The sequence below is a fragment of the Falco punctatus genome (assembly GCF_963210335.1).
Source record: "Falco punctatus genome assembly, chromosome: 10".
NCBI classification, from domain to species: domain Eukaryota; kingdom Metazoa; phylum Chordata; class Aves; order Falconiformes; family Falconidae; genus Falco; species Falco punctatus.
In genome coordinates this window covers 34,432,744-34,453,920 of record NC_137590.1, presented here as the reverse complement: position 1 = coordinate 34,453,920, position 21,177 = coordinate 34,432,744, and the positions used below count along the sequence as shown (strand labels likewise).

At 48.4% G+C, this 21,177-nt stretch overlaps 1 protein-coding gene across 1 annotated transcript in view; it reads right to left on the bottom strand.

The window, feature by feature from the left end:
- The window catches only part of PNPLA2 (patatin like domain 2, triacylglycerol lipase), a 30,119-nt gene extending 13,914 nt beyond the window's left edge, over positions 1-16,205 (bottom strand). Inside the window, exons 1-2 of the mRNA XM_080405624.1 lie at positions 15,848-16,205; positions 125-357 (exon numbers count right to left, since the gene is read on the bottom strand). Of these exons, the coding sequence (XP_080261750.1) occupies positions 125-357; positions 15,848-16,034 (420 nt within the window). The 5' untranslated portion in view covers positions 16,035-16,205. The remainder of the gene's footprint in view (positions 1-124; positions 358-15,847) is intronic.
- Positions 16,206-21,177: the final 4,972 nt, after the last annotated feature.

Below are 21,177 nucleotides of genomic sequence, written 5' to 3'. Positions count from 1 at the left end.
TAAAGCCTTCTGAACCTATTACTCTTCTCAGAACACCACCTGGCCGACAATTATACTCCAGCACTAAGGCAAAACAAAACTGCATGCAGTTCCTGCCTAGCCCTCTGCAGTAATTTCCATTCACCTGGATGAGCTCCTCCTTGGAATGGAAGTCTGACAGTATCACATTTTCTCCATCAGAGACTCGTGTCAGGGAAATACCCAAACGTCCCGCTGCAACTTCATGCCCATTCTCCGGCACAGTCTTGGACAGGCAGAGCCGAATGATCTTCACCAAGTTGAAAGAGGGATGGAGTGGGCCCAAGAACCTCTTCCGGGCTTCTTTTGACACTCTAATAATGCTGGCACCAGCCTCACCTGCAACAAGAGGAAAAAAAAAAAAAACCCACACCATGAAATTCATGCATGTAAGCAAAAGTGCCAGTAAACAGAAACATCAATGCTTTCCATCAATCAAAGTGATTCCAGCTCTGCTGTGAACGTCAGCTACATCTCAGGTGGGCAAGATGGACACTATGTTCCATTAGGGAATCAGCAACTTAATGCCTCCTTTGGTGCCCCATGCTCAATTCCACAGCACAAAACTGGGCCCTGATGACAAGCAGAAGTCACACAAAGCCATGCCTGCCTTCCCTTTCACACGGTGACCCGGCTGTTTTTGGAAGAAAGGAGACATCTCATCTGCACAAAAAGGAAGGCATCTGCTAAGTCCACTCTCTCACGGTGACTAGGAGCCTAATCTGGCAAGAGTATTGGAGCTCTCCAGTGGGAAAGGAGAAAACAAAGCAAAAACATCAACTCAAGCCAAACCCTCAGTGCCCAGCATGCTGCCCTTTCACACACTGACTGCTATTTCCACATGCATCTCCTAGACACAGCAAGATACAAGACAACAGTTCCTTTAAGTAGCAGCCAACCACTGCACTCCCAGGGGCATTGGGAATATACATGTGAGAAGAATGTGAGGGGAAGATCTAAAGAAACCAGAAGAAAGAAAAAAAAATAAAAATAAAAAAATGCTTTTGCAAATTAAGACTTCTCTCCAATGGAACTGAAGTTCAGTTTCTGGAGAAAGATGAAAGACCACCCGTTCAAGCCAACGGGAAAACCCTCCATTTTGTTCTCTCGCGCAGTCCTGCAACTGCAGAAAGGAGGCAGCAGAATGAAAGAACCTGAGTTAGATCCAGGTTGATAAATATAACGGAGATAAAAACACCACCACCCTTAATGCTATGTTGACACATCCCACTCTTTTGCAATACATGTGTGCCAGCAACATGTTTTCCATTAACACAGCCTGGGAATATAATTGTGTGCTTTGGAAACCCATCAACACCAGCAGCTCAGCCACGCACAGAACCAGACCCTTGAACATGACCAGAGATTCTGGGGTCAGGCACTGTGAGGTAGCATCTTGGCAGAAAATCCAAAATTCCCCCCTCTGAAGCAATGTTTAACACTATAATCCCAGCCTTTTGCTCTGTCCTAGGGCAATGTTTAGCAGTCTACTACTGATCTTCCTCAATTAGCAGTAAGCCATTGAGCCCAACCTGTCCCAGACAGTAGCCACATGGTTCAACAACTTCCCAAAGTGAAGTCAGCCAGCCTCGCAGAAACTACGTTTTCCCAGCACCATGCCATCAGCACTCATAACGCTCCCTAAGACACCTTCACATCTGACAAGGGAAGGAAAGACACACAAACTGCAGCAGGGCCAAAACCCAAATGAATCCCAGCCCAGCACCTTGGCTGCACGACCCCAGGGAACTCCACTGCACCAAGTGCATTGCAGGGAGTTGCTGGCTTAGCTGAAAAACCCAGCGGGAGGGTGGGTATTGAGTGTGCAGATGTGGGGATACACCCCATGTTCAAAGGCCATGGTGGTGGGGGGGGAGTTTGCGGGTAGGGTGTCACCCCAGAGGTGGTGCTTAGAGAATGAAGCTTTCCGACTTGGCATCTCAGTGTGCAGAAAGATTTGATATTGAGCACTAAAGACAACTGCAATTAAATTGAAATTATGACTATTTGACCTAAAATGTGAGCTGGAAGTTTAAGAAAAACAAAATGGCCAAGTCCCAGCTATGCCAGGAAACAGACTGTCTCAGCATTTGAGGGGAGAATTCAGTTGCAGCTGCCTGCTCTATCAGTTTCACAGCCAAGAGGACAAAGTAAGAATTATTGCTAATTAGCAATTTTATTCTTTAACTGCTTTCTGGGTGTTCGGTTTTTGGGGTTTTTTTTGGTTGGTTTTTTTTTTAATACATGTGCAAAATACAGGTATACACACAGGAACTTCTGAGATGTTTTAATTTAAGGGCACCTGTGATTCTGTTGGACTTGCTGGCTCACTTGCACCAAAGCTGAGCACAGAACAGCTCTGTGGGAAGAGACAGGCACAGGGTGATCTGCAGCACCACCAGCTTTCCTGGAAATAAGGCTAGCTGAGGGTTCAGCCAAAGGAGTCCGGTTCACGTAGCTAGATCCATGACACATGACAAGCCCTCTTAGAAATATACTTGGGAGGAAAGAAGAGGTGAGAGTGGTTTAATCTCATTACTACCAGAAGTGCTATTCCAGGAAAATCAGCTCACAAGCTGTCAATTACTAGGGCTAGTCCAATGCCAATTCCAATCCACAGGAAAGTTTCCTATGGCTTTTGATGGACCTGGCAATTCAGGATACAGGGTCATGTGAAAAAGCTAAATTAAGTTCCTCTTCCCTTATCGAGGTACATACCGAGGGGCAGAGGCAATTCTTAGCATTTAGTATTGCTTGCTGTGAAAACATTTCATTCTTCTATCAACTAATTAGTTCAACACTTTTCCCTATACATATTTGTTAAGCCAACATTCCTCTAAAAGTTATATATTCATATACGTGGAATATTCTGTTTTTATCAGAAAAGTCATATCCTTCTTCTTCCCCGCCCCCACCACTGCCCCAGCAGGTGTTGTTATACATGAACCCGAGTACTGCAGGGCCATCCATCGTCCTTATCTGATGCTCCTTTGCGTCATCACCACTGAAATTCAGACAGTTGCGTCCTGAAACACCCCAACGTGTCCCTCGTCAGACAGGGGAGACCAGCTGCTCCACCTCTGCTGGCTCATGCTGTGCTCATACTGCAGTAGCTACAAGGGGCAGGTTACTGTTACCGGTGGGAAAAGACCTGAAGGCAGTTGCTGGTTCACATTTCATTTTTAAGCTATCAAGCCAGCTTCACATTAGCTTACTGACATAGCAAGATCGTTCCCTTAGAGAACTGGCTGCCATGCTCGACTCCAAAATAATAACCCAGTACCTAAGACTCTACTGCCTCGCAACCCCCTACGCTACCCTTCTCTAATCTGAAAAGCATTCAGGCAGCATGCGCTATTTATAATGGTACACAAACACCTTTATCGCAGCCTGCTGCTGCTCTGTCTCTGGAAAAGGAGAAGAGTTGAAGATCAATCACCTAAACCTGATGTTAGCTGGGCTGCTGGGAAGACATTTAACTGCAGCTAAGAGCTCCGAGATGAAAGAGAAAGGCTACTTTCAAGCCTGTGCAATGCATAAGGATGAGGATCTTGCAAAGGTTAGCCACCCCATGGCAGAAGGGGTGATGAGCACATCTTCAGCAGCAAGACTTTTGCGCTAAGGGCACCGTGATGCTCTCCTGTTGACGTTAGACCACATAGATATCAGTTTGCCAGCTAGCAAAAGGACAGTTGACCCGTAAAGTATTTAGAGTGGAAAAAAAAGCCTAAGACACAAACAAAAATAGGAGCAGAGCAGGCTGACGAGGGAGGGGGCATTCTGGACATTCCACCCCACAGCTCCTGTGACCATGGCTCACCCATGACGCTGCAGCTCCCTCTGGAAGAGCTCCACAGGAGCACAAAGATCACCCTCTGTGCCAGGAACATTTCTGCTCCCTGGGTAGTGCAGCAGTCCACAGAACACAAGCTTAAAGGGAAAGCTGTCCAACAGGGATGGAGAACAGAGGACAGCACAGCTGATGGATGTAGAGACAGCATCCCTCCCATCCCTGCTGATAACAGGCACAGACAGAAGTCACACCCCAGACTGCAAACACCACACATCACCTGGACCACTGTGGCAGGCAGAGAACTGTGCAGATCCTCACTAAACCTGCTTCTCATTCAACATCAACAGGAATTCACAGGGACTCCTTCCTACACATTGGCAACGCAGGAGGCACCACCCCGCTCTCCTCATTCCCATTACCCAGCTAAGGCTCTAGACTGGCCAGACATACCAATACCAATAGCTTTCAAAGGAAGCCAGCTAGCAAAAGGAAGTGTGGGTGCTTTTGACATTCCTCCAGCACCCCGAGCACCCAATGCCTCGTTAGTTTGGGATGGCATGACCAAGTTATTTTAGCTACAAGATTTTTCAGGACAGGAGCCAGCTCCTGCACACCCTAACCAGGAACCTCATTCTGGAGCATTCCAAGTTCTGCTCAGTTATCTGTTTGAGTGATGTTTGTACAATACTCAGCACAGATGCTCCCTGCAAGAGTCCCCACCTACAATCTTCACACTTTGCTTTCAATTCAAATGGTTGCTGAGCTTCACGGGAGTTCTTGTGTTTCCTATTGGTAGATCGCAGTCCAGACCTGAATTTAGGAATGAGAAGGAATTTACTAGCATGATCTCCCTCAAGGTTAATTTAGCTTGTTTGCCTGTCCCTTGCTAATTCAGCTGTTCCTGTACGTTATCCATGGAAGAGCTAAAAGCCAGTCTCTAAAGATGAGCAGGAGTATGAGGACAGCTGTCCCATGTTCTTGACCTGGCTACAAATCCCCAAGCTGCGCCAGCACCGCACACTCAGCTCCTGCACCTGCCTCTTCCCCAAGTACCGAGAGCAGCAATTCACATGCTTTTCCAGCCTGGCCTCTCCCAGGAGATGATATGGTCCTAATTATAACAATCCTGTCACCAGCCCAAAAACGTAAAGCTGTAAACAAGAGGTGATGAAAACAGAGTCTGCAAGCTGACATCAGGCAAATCATTAACAGAAAACTTTACTGGATGTTTCCTTACAGGTAGCTCAAAGCCCCAGGAAGTGCCCATTTGTTCACCCCAAGGAGCAGCACATCGCAACGTGCCGATGACCAAAAGCCAACCCCAAGCCTTGTGGGCAGCGACCTCAGTTTGTGAAAGATCCCACTGCTTGGCTAGACTTCTGTTTCTCTTCCCACACTCAGCTGAAGCGACCTGGTTTCCACTCACTGTCCTCTAACAGCAAGAATCAGACAGACCTTCAGCTGAGCTACGCAAAACAAAGGCCAACGTGTCCTGAATGGGAACCTGACCCAAGATGTTCTCTTGGTACCTATCAGCAAGGCTGGGTGGATGGCAAAGGGGAGGTGGGCAAAGAAATTCATGCCAGCAGGAAATAAATGTGCAAAACTTCTTACAATCTTCCCTTACAAGATATTTTCAGGTGACATGTGTACCCCACAGCTGGTGTCAGCTCTTTAATTTCAGTGTGAAATCCTGGACAGATGCCTAAAAGCATTGGGTGTGGAAACAATACCTATCCCTCACTTGCCAGAAGTAGTATAACTCCCACTATTTAACACGAAGAAAAATCACCCATTTTTACACACTTGAGGCTAGGGGAATGGCAGCTAGCAGTGAAGCCTTTAAAGGAACCAATTCTCTTCTCATCTGTGCACGCCTTCCTGTAAGCCAGCAATATTGAGAAATACCATGTACCAGAACAAGCTGTTCTTCTGGGACTTCCCTAATTTTTGTTGTTCTGAGGTATGTTTATTTTTAAGTTTTTCATTCAAACCTCCTCACCTACTACTTTGCCATCAGATAAGAAACAGCTCAGCTGACTTGGGTCAAGATAAGAAAAGCTTCCTTCCTGTATCTTTTTTTTTTTTTTGTGAGACATAGGTAGCAAACACAACTCTTCTTACAGCACACACCCACTCAGTCTACAGACAGCCCCTACTGCTTCACTGACTGTTCCATGTGACAGGTAACCCTCCCCAACAGGGGCTCTATGCAGGGAATTAACCCCAGAGCAACAAGCAAATGATTTTGCAAAGGATTTTTCTTAGGAAAGCCTGGCCACTGTCTGTAAATAATGTTTTTTCTCCCCTTTGCTTCAAGAGTAAGGGGCACCAACTCATACCCTATCAGAGTAACTCCTAGGGATCCCTACCAAACAGTGGTAAGCAACACCTGTTTTGACCTTACAGGTGGAGCAGGTGGAAACACTGAGAGGAAGAGACAGCTTTTCAAGTAGTGCCAGCTCTCACAGCCAGAGGCAGATGCTGAATGCTCAGCCCACAACACTTTCTGGCTCAGATTCTCAGTGCTCAGCATTGCAGAGTCTGGACACAAACAGTGCTGAGGCACAGCCTGCAGCAGGAAGACTAAGTAAACCCAGATCACCTGCAACTGTTTCAGAGCCAGAAGCCTACCTCATTAATGTGGTTGTCCCCAAGATGTTTGCTTTTCTATTTCAAGTTAAATCTGGGGAAAAAAAGCAAAAAGCTGTTTGTCACTTTACCTGTTTAAATAAAGCCAAACCAAGAGCCATTCTTCCTCTTTCAGCCAAAAGCGGTCCTTGTTTTGTGTACCAGTTAACAGATGAACCGGAACTATTGCCAAATCCTGAATATGAGGAGCATAAGAGAATACCTGCATTTAAGCTGCCTGAATTTCTTCCTCTTGCACAGAGCAGCTCACTAGGCAGCCCACAGTGACTGCTGCCTGCCTGTCCACCCACTGGTACCCACAGGGCAGGACCCTCACGCAAGCCAAAGTACAGATGCACAACTTGTACCTCATCTCACCTCTTATAAGGTAGGTTGCTCTGCTTCGTACAGAAGCAAAAAGGCATTGGGAGAACAGGCACAAGAGCTTCCAGGCTTGATTACATCTCTAAGCTAAACCTTTAATGTAGTGTTGGCACACCAAAGCCATACCAGGCAAGTGATGTTCTGCAAGCTGAGGCCCACTTTGTTTCTGTGGCCAGGACGGGAGTGTTTGTTTTTGCAACACAAATCACAAAACAGTGCAGCTGCTACTGCGAAACAGTCAATAGGAAGGCCAAGAGGCAGCTCAGTTCAGGCAGACAGCCAGGATCATTCTGTCACAACCACAACAGCAATCCCCACTAGTCTGATTTTTCTCCACTGTAATTGCCTAATATAAGTCTTAATGCTGCATTTATGTTCATTGCATTAGAGAGAAATTAAACGGTATACCAGCACATGAAAAGGAAAGGTTGCTCAGGATCCCAAGCAAGCCGTACTGAAAGCCATGTGCTGTCCTCCACCATCCATCAATTCCTGTCAATGCTACCGAGCAACTCAAAGTGCATGGGATGACAAGAAAAGGGGACTCACAGAGTAAGAGAAGGTACAGCTCAGATCCCTGCTGCTTACTAGCCAGAGCAATGCTGGGTTTGGGGTACTTTTAAAAAAGTAAGTACTCAGCAAGATAGAGCTAGCAGAGGGGAGAAACAGACTGAGAAACACTTAATAATGTGAAATTGCCTTTCTCCTCTGCCTGCACAGAGGCAGAAGTGGAACTACATCTGACGCACCTTATTCAGCCCAGTGAAAGCTACTAACACAAAGCCTCCAGTGGTGGTTATTCTGAACAGGAACCAGTGCAGAAGGACCAGGTCTCATCCACATGCACAATGTTACAAACACACTCCACACTCACTTCTCAGGGTCAGTTTGCAGGACGGCACCACACACCTAGAGAAGGAGTGCCCTGTTTCCACTTCACAGGGGAGCTATCACCAGAGGCAAGATGTTTGGAAAAAAAAAGAGATCAGTCCTAAAGGACAGTAGGTACCTTTGCCAGGCACCTGCACCACAGATCCACAAAACCAAGAAGTGAGTTGTCCTTTCTGTTTTCAGAGCCTGAAGAAATAGCTGCCACTCCAGCAGCCCTTCTAGCTTTACCACACACTTCTAGCTTTACACGACACTACCCTCAGCTGGCTCACCAACACCAAAGCAAGGCTCACACACCACTTTTGGTGGCTTTCAGTCTAACCCCTGCCAAATGCTCTCCTGCATGCTTTCAGGTGGCAATTGTTTTGTGCCCACCAGAGATGTTACTAGAGCCTTTGCTGAAGACCCTCAGAAAAAGAGGCAGCTAGTACTTGTCCCCATCCTTTCCTGCTGTACATTTGCACTAAAGCCCTGGCACAGAATGAAAGGAATATCCCTGAAGTCCTCCACTGGCCCTCAGCCTGCATCATACCCAGCTCCCTCATGCTTGCACAGCTAGCCAGCTGCTCCGATCCATGCCAAGCACCTCACCATGCACCTGTGAGCACACTGCTTGCTGTGCCCGCTTTGCCCTTCCATCCCAACAGGCACATTAAGTATCACCTTACACCCCTGAACTCTTCCCCACAAGCCACAGCATGAGCAGAGCAGTCTCCAGCAAGGAAGGGAGAATGAGAAGCTTCATTCCAAAGCAGTCCTCAGAGAGGTGTAGGCATTCTGCTCTAGAAGGAATGTGATTTTGGTGAAGCTGCTCATCTGGGAAGCATCTTCAGGCAGACCACAAGGCAGGCTGCATTCCTTGGGAGCCACAACACAAGGATATCTGGAGCCTGACGTTGTCTTTCTTCCACGGATGTAAACAGTTGGTCCCCCAGCCATAATCCCCAGTCATCAAGATGACTGTTCTGAGAGCAGCCATGAGAGCAGGACAGGAGCTACTCAGGGGGGTTGCACAGACCCCTGCAAAGAAAGAGCTTCTGCTCAACCCTTCCTGCAAGGCTGAGCAGTGCACAAGCAAGGACATCAGCAAGGCAGATGTAGCAACCTCCACCTGAAGCTTGCACACACAGAATTAACTCTTGTGTGCAAAAGCATGGCTAGTAGTAAAATGGTTACTTTGTTCCCATAAAGAAGTTTTTACCAACCCTACTAAAGAGCAGTGGGCTCAATAAACCAACATAACGCCCCCTGCGTTGACAGCCCCCCTCCCCGAAACAGAGCTCTAACTTTCTCCACGCATGACATAACTGTGGCAGCATAAATCCACACCCTGCCTCCATGACACACTGGAATAACTTTGTTGCAGGCCCAGCCCTGGATCAGCAGCTTCAATAAAGCCGGCAAGAGCAGCTCTTGTAATTAACGTATGTAAAGCGCTCCCATTCATTTACGCCCTCAGATGCCACCTCCTCTGCTTCAGGATGCTAAATTAGATAATCCACAGCAGTGGCAGCTCAGAGACACTGCCAAAGCCTCTGACACTAAAATGGTACACAATCCTTTAAATCCTAATCCAAAAGGCTTCCAAAACCAAACAAACTGCAGTGTATGAAGAGGGAGAGAATGGCTCACTCAGAAATCCTCCAGGCACAGAACAGCCAAAAGCCTGGGAAAGAGCTGCAGAAGATGCTTCATGAAGCTTGCCGATTCCAGAGAACTTGTCAGACATAAGCCATCACTGTAGATTTGTCCTTTGCCTGTACCAGAAAGCACCAGAGGTGTGGTGTGGGCAAGTGCCAGAGGGCAACACAAAGCCCTGGATTCTACTAAAATGCCACAACTGACACATCCCAAGCACCAAGACAAAAAGTGCACGCCACCCACCCACCTGCCTGGCCTCATCACTGCTGGGATTACATGGAGCTTGACTTGTTCTGAGCCTTTCAGCTGGGAAGAGTCCCCTTCACCAGGAAGACCGAGGGCTGCTCTCCCAGACACACCACGTTGCAGATCAGCTCAACCGCAGGGACAGGATTAGGCCTGTCAAAAGCAGCTATTGTATCGCAAGTGCTGAACACTCCTCCCTTGCTCCAACTTTTGTAGCTACAACAACCTCCAACATCTTCTCTATACTCCTGGGCTCACCAGTTCCCTCCCTTCTAGATGCTCCGTGGAAAGGATTTTCCACTGCCTCAGACCCTATCACTTCCAGGACACATTCTGCCTTTTCCCAAGGACAGACCTATTTATGGCTTTCTACACGGCGTCATTTCCTCCAGCCCCTCTTTTCACCAGCTCTTACACTCTCTTGGTGCCATAGGCCTACTTGACAAGGAAGACAGCCCAAGGCAAATACACATACATGGGCTCCCTCAACTCCTAGATTCTTGAAGTCACATCCTGACTTTCACCTCAAGTCCCAGGAACGCTTAGCAGAAAGAAAGAGGCCAAGTATTATGGCTGAGCAACAGAGCTGTCGAAGTGCAGAGGATTCGATGGGAAAGTGGTGGCCAGTTTGGAATCCAACCATCAACAGGGTTTGCTTCATGGAGAGCAAGGTGGACAGGAGTCACCTGCTCACACTGCTCCCTGGAGCAGGAGATTTCTGAGCTTTTGCAAAGGCCCTGGAATTAGAAGGCTTATCCTTTCCAGCTCTGGAGAGAAGGAATGCTAACCAAATTATCATTTCTCCAGCCCTTGCTTGGCCTTTTCAAGTACATTACAAAGCAAGTACAGCAGAGCTGAAAATCCTCTCCAGCCAGGACAGCAAACATTTCATCCCTGCTTCATGGAGGACACAGAGGGAAACACTGAGAAGCCTCGAGTGAGCAGGGGCCTAGCATCAGAGTACAGTCATTCCCAAGCCCACCATGCTGGAAAGCAGCATGGGCCTCTGACAGACCAAAAACCCACCATCAGCTACTGGACATTCAGGCAGAGATGCTGTAACCACTACAGCAGCGGGCGTTTGGGACTGGAAGACAAAGTAAGGAATCTGAGGAAGGTTTTTGATTTATCAGGACTAAACTTCCAAACACAATCAATAACCAGATATAGGTTCCTGAAGAACACACAACAGCTTCTCATATTTTATAGGGCTGACTTGTGGATGCCTTGAAGAGTTTTGGGAGATAAGAGGCAGAAGGCAGAACAGCGTAGGCACACTACAAGTTCAAGAGAGATGCTGAAATTATGGGTCAGAACAACCATGCAAGGACCACTTGTGCCATTGGCACTGGCACGGCACGGCTGCTGCTGCGGCTGACTGAGCAAGGCAGGGCACCACAGTGCTCTGCACACCTACTGCCTACGTGGGATGACAAAAGAATAAAGACACATCATTGCTATGACTATGTTTTTCACTAGAAGTGGCTGCTTGGCTTCCCTTGCACTCATCCAACAAAATTCCTGCAAGAGCACCTTTCCTCTCGGGAAATTCCTTGTTAGAGCCAGGCAGACAGCAGGAACAAGCTTCTTCCTTCCCAGTAAAAGGTACTGACTGCAGTGCTCCAGCTGCTTGGCTGCCAGATTACTTATCTGGGACACCTGAGCCTGCAGCCCTGTGACCACTGATGGCTCTGATCCAAGCACAGCAGCTTCTTCACCAAGCCAGCGAGCCTTTCCAACTATGTCAGCACAGAGCATTCCCCCATGCCCTACCGCACCCCCAACCCCCACATTGTCCACCAGTGAAAGCAGCAGCAGCTTTACTGCTTCCAGAACACCAGGAGCCTCCCCATGAAATACATCCATGTCTCCATGAATGTACATAAGGGTCCCTCTCCTGCCATTGACTGGGCTGGGGCTGCTGAGCTCAACAACTTTTTCCCCAGCCAGGGCCTCTGCAGGAGATAACAACTGACAATCTCCTGTGCAGAGAGGGACTCAAGTTTTGGGACGCCACAGATGCTACATAGTTTTCCTTCATGTAGCTGGGGAGATCTATGAATCGATTCACGCAACCACACAACACCATTGCATACACTGTCCCCTAGGATACTTGGGCCAGCAGAAACTGGCATTGCTCTAAGGACTCCATAGAAATTAAGCTGATTTATTTCCCTGCTCTCAGTCTGGGATTTGGTGTTAAGAGACACCACACACAGAAAATTGCTGTCTTTAAGCCTTTGCACGCACATAGTTATATTTCAGGAGCACAAGATTTAAGATGCTGCTATTGTTCGTTATCTCAATTTCAAAAGGTAAAAGACAGTTGGGTTTGGTTTTGGTGGTTTTTTTTTCTTCCTGTTACTCAATGGAAAAAGTCGCTACAGTTCAGCAGTGTATTTCCTGGTGGTCACATGATGACAGCTGACAAACCAACCTGGATGTCAAATAACTGTTACTTCATCTTAGGTCAAGCCTGAAAGTGTCCTGGCTAAGATACTAGTTAAAAAACACACACCTGTAGACAAGTCAGGAAGAGCTCTCCAAACAACACTGCTCAACCTAGCAAACATATGGCCTCCTTTCTCTATTATTAGTACTAGAAGCATCCCCTCAGCTTGATTTATCATTTTCTGCTGATACTGTTGTGCTTTAGGAGGACAGCTAACTCCCACAGATGGGGGTTTGATAGCCAGCTTTGCCTCTGACAGCAGAGCCCGCCTCTTCCCCCCCCCCCCCCCAAAAAAAAAAAGCAGGTCAGCAGTTCCAACCCACCACCAGATGAAAGCTGTATAGAACAATACTCACACGCTACACAGACATTTGAGTGCTGTCAGTTAAGTATGAGTCAGAAGCACAGTTTGGGACCTTTGCATCAGCCAAAAATGGCTTTTCAGTGATTACAGGTTCAAATCCCATCATTCCTCCAAGCTGCTACATTTCCAAAGCAGGCACACCAAATCCCATATAGCTCACCACAGTGAGGTGATTCAAGACCCTTAACAGGAATATATACCCTACCCTGTATTAAAGATTTAAGGGTCCAACAGTGGCTGCATTTTAGCATTACTCCTGACTGAAAAAGGGACAGCCTTATCGCATCCAGGACAATGACTGGATTTATTCAACCAGATTCAAACATCCAAAGAGCTCCAGGCCTAGAGTTTGTGAAAAACCGCAGAATTTGAGGTACCCATAAGGAGGAGACTGCAAAGCCTGCATAAAAGGACTTTTCACTTGTTTGGCATATAAAGGTGCCTTTCCCAGTGTGCTGGATTCCAGCAGTCCCAAGAGAAGACACAGGTATGACAGAAGGCCATCTCCCAGAAAACCCTCAGGACAAGAAGTGATTCATGCTACAACACTGCAGTATGCACAACCAAGTAACTCCTAAGAATGCAAGACTTTGCCCAATGCATCTTGATAGCCACACAGATCATTCTAGTGGAAAAACAGCAATGCTTTTTCATGCCAGTGAACAGAAGAACCTCAAGGTGGGAGACAGCATTTCAGATGCAGGACAATACCACTGTTGTAGCCCTGGAGAATAAACCCAAGATCCCTACAACTTAATGGTAAAGTGCTTAACAAGAGCCAGGCAAGGTCGTATCAGACCACAAATACCTCCTAGCCCCTTATTTAGGAATAAGGGTCTCTATCTAGCTAATAGGTATGCCCAACATTGTTTTATTTGGTATTCTCAAATGTACCTTTGAAGCCCACAGTGAGCTCTCAAGGCTGCAGATTACTTGGTCTGGGCTTTCAGTTCAGCATTAGCCCACAGCAAAGCTCCACTGCCACATGCAAATGATGACAGTGAGGTATTAATTCAGGGAAAAGGCAGGATCAGCTCAGAGGCAAGCTGAACAGATGTAAAGATCTTACACTCTAAAGTCCAGAGGATCAGAACAAAAAAAAAAAAGACAAACCACCAAAGGAAGAGGTTTTTTCCACTCCTCCCCAGGAAGTATTTACCTTTGCACAGTAGACTCTCATTGTGCTCAGAGCCAAATACAGATGCACGAAGGCACTAGCCTTATCTACACACAGCCAGGTAAGCAAGGCTTCTGCAAAATTCCCCTCTGCTTGTCATCTATCAAGAGACACTATATAACATTCCAATTTGACGGAGAGGGCAACAGAGTGCAAGGTAGCTGCTGCCATAAGCTTCAAAGCCCACAGGCTATAACACCTACTCTCAGACAGAAGCCAGTTGCATGGCAAACACAGATACTCGGGATCCTACAAGAGCCTGTACTAGGATGAACTGCTCTCCTTACACAGGCTGCAGCTATACCTTCTGCCCTGTCCCCTTCTTCCCTATGATTTCATGCTAACCTCTGGACCTCAGCTTGGAATCTGCGTTGTCAGGAGAGTTAACGACAGGGACAAAGTGCAGCAATACTATGCCCCAACCAAGCACCCCATTAGCTTTTACTTTCAGAATTCAGCTCTATTGCCTTAGAGCTGCTCTCTACCAAAGATATATATGCCAGTCACACAGAGTTAAAAGAAAATTATTCCAGCAAAGTCAAACTTAAGACAGAATTTGAACACCCCAAATCCAAGCCTTGGCTAGCTTTAAACAGCATGGCTTGCCCTCTTTCAGGAGGGAGGCGAATGCTGCCAAGAAGGTGGCCCCTAACTCAGTCCTCTTTATCGTGCCTGCCCTCGTACCTCATAGGGAGGGAGAAAACCTATTGTTCTAACCCTGACCCACAGAAAGCTCCCTACCAGGCTGGGCAGCTCTCCGAGGGCAATGCCTAGTGCGCCACGGATGTTATATGATCAGCAGGAACAAGGTAGACATGATAACAGACTTGCTCAGCACTATAACGACACCTGAGCAAGGCAAAGGCTCTACCACCAACCTGCCTCATGTTTGTGTCACACCTCAGACCAGCACACCGGCCACCCAGTCAAGGAACTAACTGGGCAGCCACCTCTTCAACAGAAGCAACAGCAGGTAAAGCAACCAAATCCCTGGCAGCTGGCAGCAAATGGATCCCTGCAGGAGAAGAGATTAGAAGAGATCTCTTCCCTTGTCCATCATAAAAGCTGGCACCATGGCATGACTACAGAGATCCCAGACTGGGGTTTGAACAGCTGTTAAGAGCTTCCCATCAAGCTCCAGAAGCAACACTTAGGAATCCTTAGCATTTTGTTTACAGAAATGCCCAATGGAGCAGGAAACTACACAGAAAAGAAAGCTAACTTTTGCTGTGTGAAGGTTACATCTCAAAACTCTGCTTGTCCCCAAAGAGCAGGGAGTGCCATGGAAAGACACCTGTGATCAAGGTGAGAGGAGTTCAAACAGTAAACAACTGTGGTTTCATTGGGTCTAGGAAAGGCTCATCATCCTCCAAGACTAAACAGATAAACCTGATTCTCTCACACCACATTCTCCTTTCAAGTTTAAGACACTTTTCTACATTCGTTATTCTCAAAAGAAAAGCTGTCAAGTACAGACTCTGGCATGCTCATTGGCTTTTCCTCCCATATGCAAAACAGCTGAAAATCAAAACAGCAAAAAACCAGGAGACACCACACACCATTCTCTTCAGCTGTTCCCCAGACATGCCCCAAGCAGGGACAGACTATGTCACGTGGCTGCTTTGGAGAGAACTTTTTAAGGTTTCTTCTGCAACTCAAAGACCGAGGTAACATCTAGCTAAACTCTGAGACCTAGCTCTTGCAGAGGGCAACAAAATTCCCAAGTGCCCTACACCCCAAGAAATAACCTTCTTCCAGAAATAAAGATGCTAACAACGAATAAAGGGCGATTTCCTAATTACTCGGAGGCGCCCGTCAACTACAATTCGCACACAAAACACGCTGCTGGACATCTCCATCCCCGGCCGCGGGCAGCTCTCTTGCCCACCAGCAGCCTCCAGACTCACACTCCAGCCCAACGCCAGAACCCAGCCCCCGCAAGCCCCGGGTACCACGGGTGGGGTCAGCCCCAGGACCCCCAGCCACCAGGGGCCTGTGGGCACGGCGGGACCCTCCCGCCCTGGGGGCCGGGGCCATGCTGGAGGCGCTCCCCGCTCCCGAGGGGGCTGAGCGCCCCGGCCCGAGGCGGGGGGATGCTGAGGTAAAGGCCTTAACAACAAAAGGCCGCACGCATCGAGGAAGGATGAGGAGGGCGGAGCGCTGCCTCCCCACCCTCCCGCTGCTGCTGTAATTAAATAATTAGTAAGAAGGCCGGGAAGAGGAGCCGGAGCGGCGGCAGGCCGCGCTTACCTAGGCAGGCGCCGCTGACCAGGGCGGTGGCGGTGAGCGCCCCGGCTGAGGCACCGTAGACTTTCCTGGCGTTGGCGACGAGGAAGGGGGCATGCTCCTGCAGGCAGCTGGCTACCCCGACGTGGTAGACCCCCAGGAAGCCGCAGCCGGCGAAGGAGATATTCCAGGTGGAGTCAGTGGGGAACATGGCCTCCGCGCCCCGCTGAGGGCGAGGGAAGCGGCAGCCGCGACGCGAAGGGGGAGCAGCGGGATCCGCTCACACCACACCGCCCCGGGGCGGGCGGGACGCAGGCGAGGGCCGGAACGGGGCTGGAAGCGGCGGGCACTCAGGGCCTGCCTCTGGGCTGCCGGTACCGGCCGCCGCGCTTATATGGGGCGGCCCAGGCCCGCCCCGGAGGCCCCGCCACCGCCCCGCGGGCCGGCCCCGGCCTTGGGCGGGAAGCGCCGCCCCGCCCCCCCACCCTTCCTCCGGTGACCCCGCGAGCACCGGGCCCCGCACCGGGGGCTAAACCGGGGCAGCGGGGCAGGAGGGGGCCGCGGCCCCTCGCAGCACCCCCAGCCTTGCTGTGTGCCGGGGGCAGGCAGGGGTGGTGGCCCCTCGCAGCACCCCCAGCCTCGCCATGTACTGGGGGGCAGGAGGACATGGCAGCCCTCGCAGCATCCCCAGCCTCACCGCATGCCAGGGTGGCTGGTGCTTCCCCTCACAAAACATGCTTTTCCTCTGCTCCAAGCTCCCAGAGCTTCCCGCAAGTAGGGCGTTTTGGTTTTTGGGAGATGAGGGGAGAAATAACAGAGGAAGGAAAAAGCTTTCCCCTTCCCTAAAAAGCTGAGGGGCCAGAGGCAAGACTCAGCGCACAGAGGAAGGCGACCCCTCTCTTAACACCTTTCTCTGCCTCTGAACTCACCAAAGCACAACACATGTGGCTGCTTACCTTTGCCAGCCTTCTCTCAACAGCTTTCCCTGTGCCTCTAAGCTTACCTTTGGTCAGGGTGACTGCAGTTTTCAGCAGTGTTCCTGCAGGAGCAAGCCCATGGTGTGTCAGCTGGGTGAGGGGCTGGTACTGCCCGGAGATCAACACAGGCTTCAGAAGCTGAGAAGATCCCCTCCTCATAAACAATACAAGCTATAGTCACTCAAACAGTTAGATACGCGAGAAAGTTTACAGGGGTGGCAAAAGGATCAGCATGGCAAGAAAAGCAGCTGCTTAACTCAAAAGCAAGGAAGCCAGATCAGCGGGAGGGAGGTTTGGTGGGTACAAAACAAAAAACATAAGTAGTTTTTTCAATGTAATCAATATAGGGTAAGAGTACTTTCTACCAAAGTTAAAAAAAAAAAACACTTAATTAATCTTGGCATAAATCTATTTGCATTAGTTTTCCTGTAACTGGTCGGAAGCTTCTGATTTAGGACACCGGTTGTACTTGTCTGTAACAGCTCTCAGACTAATTAAAGCCAGGCCTTCCTCCCCACGGGATTTTCAATATTTGTGTTAGCGGAGGTCACTCAAGCAGCCCCTCTCCTGTTCCTTCCACTCCAAACATCATTTCAAAGGATACAGGGGAGGCTGGTACCCTCCCCACAGAGGGGGTCATCCAGGCTGGAAGAACAGCTGTGTACCACCTCACAGTCAGCTGAAGCAACCAAACTCAGCAGGTAACCCTTGTGTAAATCCAATATTTGAGCTCCAGTTAGGCCTCGTACTCCAGCCTCTACAGACAGACGGCCTTTTCATTAAATATTTGCACTTGCCTTCCATCAGACAGGCAGGACTCCAGCCTTATCTTTCTTCATGTCCTACCCTGGGGCCCACCACCTCACCTAGCTGCCACGAACTACCCTTGACACATATTGGCTCCATCCTGGAGCATCTAAAGGATTGATCCCACTTATCTCAAATCCTCTACTTGCGTCCTATACCCACCCTTCTTTCTCTTTCCCCCCACACCTCTACTTGCTGTTGTAGTTTTCTTCCTCCCTTGAGTTTGGTGTGGTTACATGACCCTCGTCAGCCCTCATCTCATCCACCTGAAGAGGTAAGCTTTGGCACACCTGAGCCTTGACCCTCTTTAAAGGCCCTTAATACCAAGAGAAGCAGAGTGCTTTCATCCCGTGCTTCTGACCACATGGAAAGGTATTTCCATGTAGTCAAATCCAAAGAAAAAGTGTTTTGCATTTTCAGGGGCAGGAATTGCGCTGCAAAAGAACTAGTCAATGGGTTGTGACTTGAGTGGAAATCTGTGACAAATCTGAATACTGAACCTTGTTTGCAGATACCTCCCTAACACTTGACCACAAGAACAGCTTCATTCTTGAGCCAACGCTGCTTCCTCTTTTTTCCAGTGTTTCAGAAACCTTAAGGTTTGTAACAAAAATAACAATGCTGCAACAATGCTGGGGCTAGTTTCAATTGATTTCTCAACAACAATCTTATTCTGAGTTGTTTACACCAGTCTGCCTTGGCTCTCAAGGTTACTTATTTGAGGATGTTAATGCTGCCCTGTTGAAACCAGTTAATGAAATAACCCATGTGAACAGTAATCTCTTGCAGAGTGCTGCCTGGGTACTGGCACTTAGCAGGCTGGCAGAGGACTGTGTTTTTCTCAAAAAAATTATCCCCCCAAACTAATCTTTTTCTCCTCAATAAGAAAGTACTGACATAATCCTGCAATCGCTCATAATCCTGCAATAAGCCATGTCAGCAAGATTTACACTGCAGCTTTTCATGCGTATCAAACTCCTATCAGAATGCTGCAAGTTCACTCATGCCCTTCCTTACATGTTGTGATGCCACTGAGACAGCTGCTCATGCAATCTCTTCGCTGCATTTGTCTTCCAGTCTAAGGAATCTAACTAAGCAGTTAGTATGTATCAGATAATAAGGTACCAACAAACAATCCCTGACTGTTTTTTTCAGGTAAGACCTTGGCTGTTGGCAGCCACTGGGAATTAATTTTGAAGGGCAGCTGAGAGGCAGCCTGCACACTGTCATCTTCAGCATGTTACTTTGGTATTGTTGCCTGTAGTCAGCAAGGCTGGGGCACTGGTCACGAAGCCCAAATCCAGTGCTCTTTACATCACTGGAAAGCTGACTTCGATGGCTTTTTCTTACCTGTGATGTTTGCATATATCAGACAATTCCATGGCAAACAGCTGGACTTGCTTTGTAGGAGCATCTCCTGAGGCAATGGAGCAGTCACCTTGTCCTGCTCTCTTGGGACTGATTTTTCCTTCTAGGTGAGCTACTACAGATAGCTCTGCCCTGTGTGAAGTCAAACCCACTGCGTTCAGCGGGGCTGCCTGAATGTAGCAGCTTGCAAAACTGGGCCTTAGTAGTCAGAGTGAAACCAGTTAATTTGACAGTGGCCCCAGGGAGCCATTGACTTACTACTTTCCAGCAGTGTCCAGGACGTTCTCCCTGCTTTCCAAGTAGTGAAGATGCCATGTCACTCTCCCTGCCTCATGGTATTTGTAAGATTTTCAGTCAGAGGTGATTTGAGGTGGCACAGTGTTTGTGTCCCAGCAAGGAAAGCCTGCATGTTTCAATGTCAAGCCTATGACTAAATCACTCTCCCCTACTGTCAATTTAGTAATGATCAGTTACCAGTGTAACCTCCAGGCACAAGGCCATCCTTTCCTTTCTCTTCAATGCCTTTGAGCCTTTCTTTAAGAAGCCCAGAAAAATCTAGCTAAAATTGATTCTGCAAGGGGACCAACTTGGCCACCACTCCAAGTGTTTGCAGGCACTCATTTTCTTTGAGAGCATCATGGAATACAATGCATCCACCCCACCGCTGCCCTTGCCTTTGGAAATCATTGCTAAGTCTGAAAAGGCATTGGTGACACTTGAAAATTCAGAGGAGTGTCCACAGAGCAGGGATCCCAACTCCTTCCTAGCTGAAGCTCACTGAGATCGGAACAGAGTTGTGAAGTCCATCCAGAGCACCAAACAGATCTGCAAGACTTCCAGGCACAACTGCTCATGCACAAAACCATCAGGTGACAACTGTTTTGTAAACAGGTGCGGGGGACAAAATCTTAAAATACCTCAATTTTGCATTCAGAAGAAATGTTCACCATGCAGAGGTTTTAGCAAAGTCTGTAAAATGTGTGTGAAATCTTGGAGATCTGTGCCCTGACCTTCATAGGAATATCTATGGGGTGGTTATGCAGAATGCATTGGCTCCCTGTGGCAGTGTAAGGAGTGCTGCAGTTTCAGTGCTTTCTCCAAGAGCTGACCCCCAAAGTTTCTTCTTCAAACAGTTCACCAAATGAGCTGTCCCCTTTTTCAAAGCAGATTGAGTGATGGGAGTTTTCATCAACATTATGAGCTTTCAGGAAGGAATTTAAAGGTGATAAGAGCACACCCAGCGCAGGATCGAGTCTGTAACTCAAGGTTAAACAGGTCATAGGGAAGAAAGAGAAAAGTAGGGGGGAGAAAGAAGTTACTCTAGATGTAGCTATAGCCCTCCCCTCATCGCAGCAGCCGGCGCCGCAGGTTTCAGTCTCAGCCCACAGGTCTGGGCACAGCAGAACACAAATAGCTCAGCGCCACTGAAACGAATTCCTCTGTGCATAGAAAACCCTGCCGAGTGGCGTGACAGGGCAGTTCCTTCCTGTGAAAACACTGACTTTGCTTGGCAGCCCCAAAGCAAGGCAGTATTACAGGGCGTAGGGGGGGCAACCTCTCAGAAAAAAACACACCCAACAACTCTTCTCCACTGATCTGAAATGAAGAAATTGGCAAGGAAAAAACCACAGGTATACCCACACCCCTCCCAGTGCCGAACCACGGCCATCACCAGGCTGACGGAGAACTAGAGCAAACCCAAGCAGTTTTCCTCACTGCCACAAAGGTCACCCTGCTAGGACTCGAGCCGAAGTAGATGAAAGGTATTGGCACTGTTACCCCCTGTAACCCTTCCTTGCAGCAGGCACAGAAGGGCAGCAAGGGGTAGTTGCTTAAAATCCCAGCCATTTTGGGGTCTGAAGACCTGAATTTCAACAACCCTCTCCCTCGGCTGCTATCAAGTAATGGGCATTTTCTCTGAGTACACCACAGGGAGATAAAAGTTTTTCCTACTTGGATTTCACCCTCTCCTCTCCTCTCAGAAGTACTTGCCATGCTTTGTCCAATGATTCATAACCAACACAGCTGTATCAGCTAATGCTTTTTTCCCCCCCCCCCCCCAAAAAAAAAAACCCAACGATGTTAGAAAAGCTTCACAGTATAGACTGCCCCAGCACACCTAGACCTCTTTCCAACACTACCTATGGAAACTTGGCATGGGAAGATCATCATGTGCTGCTTGTACATCACATGTACCTACTT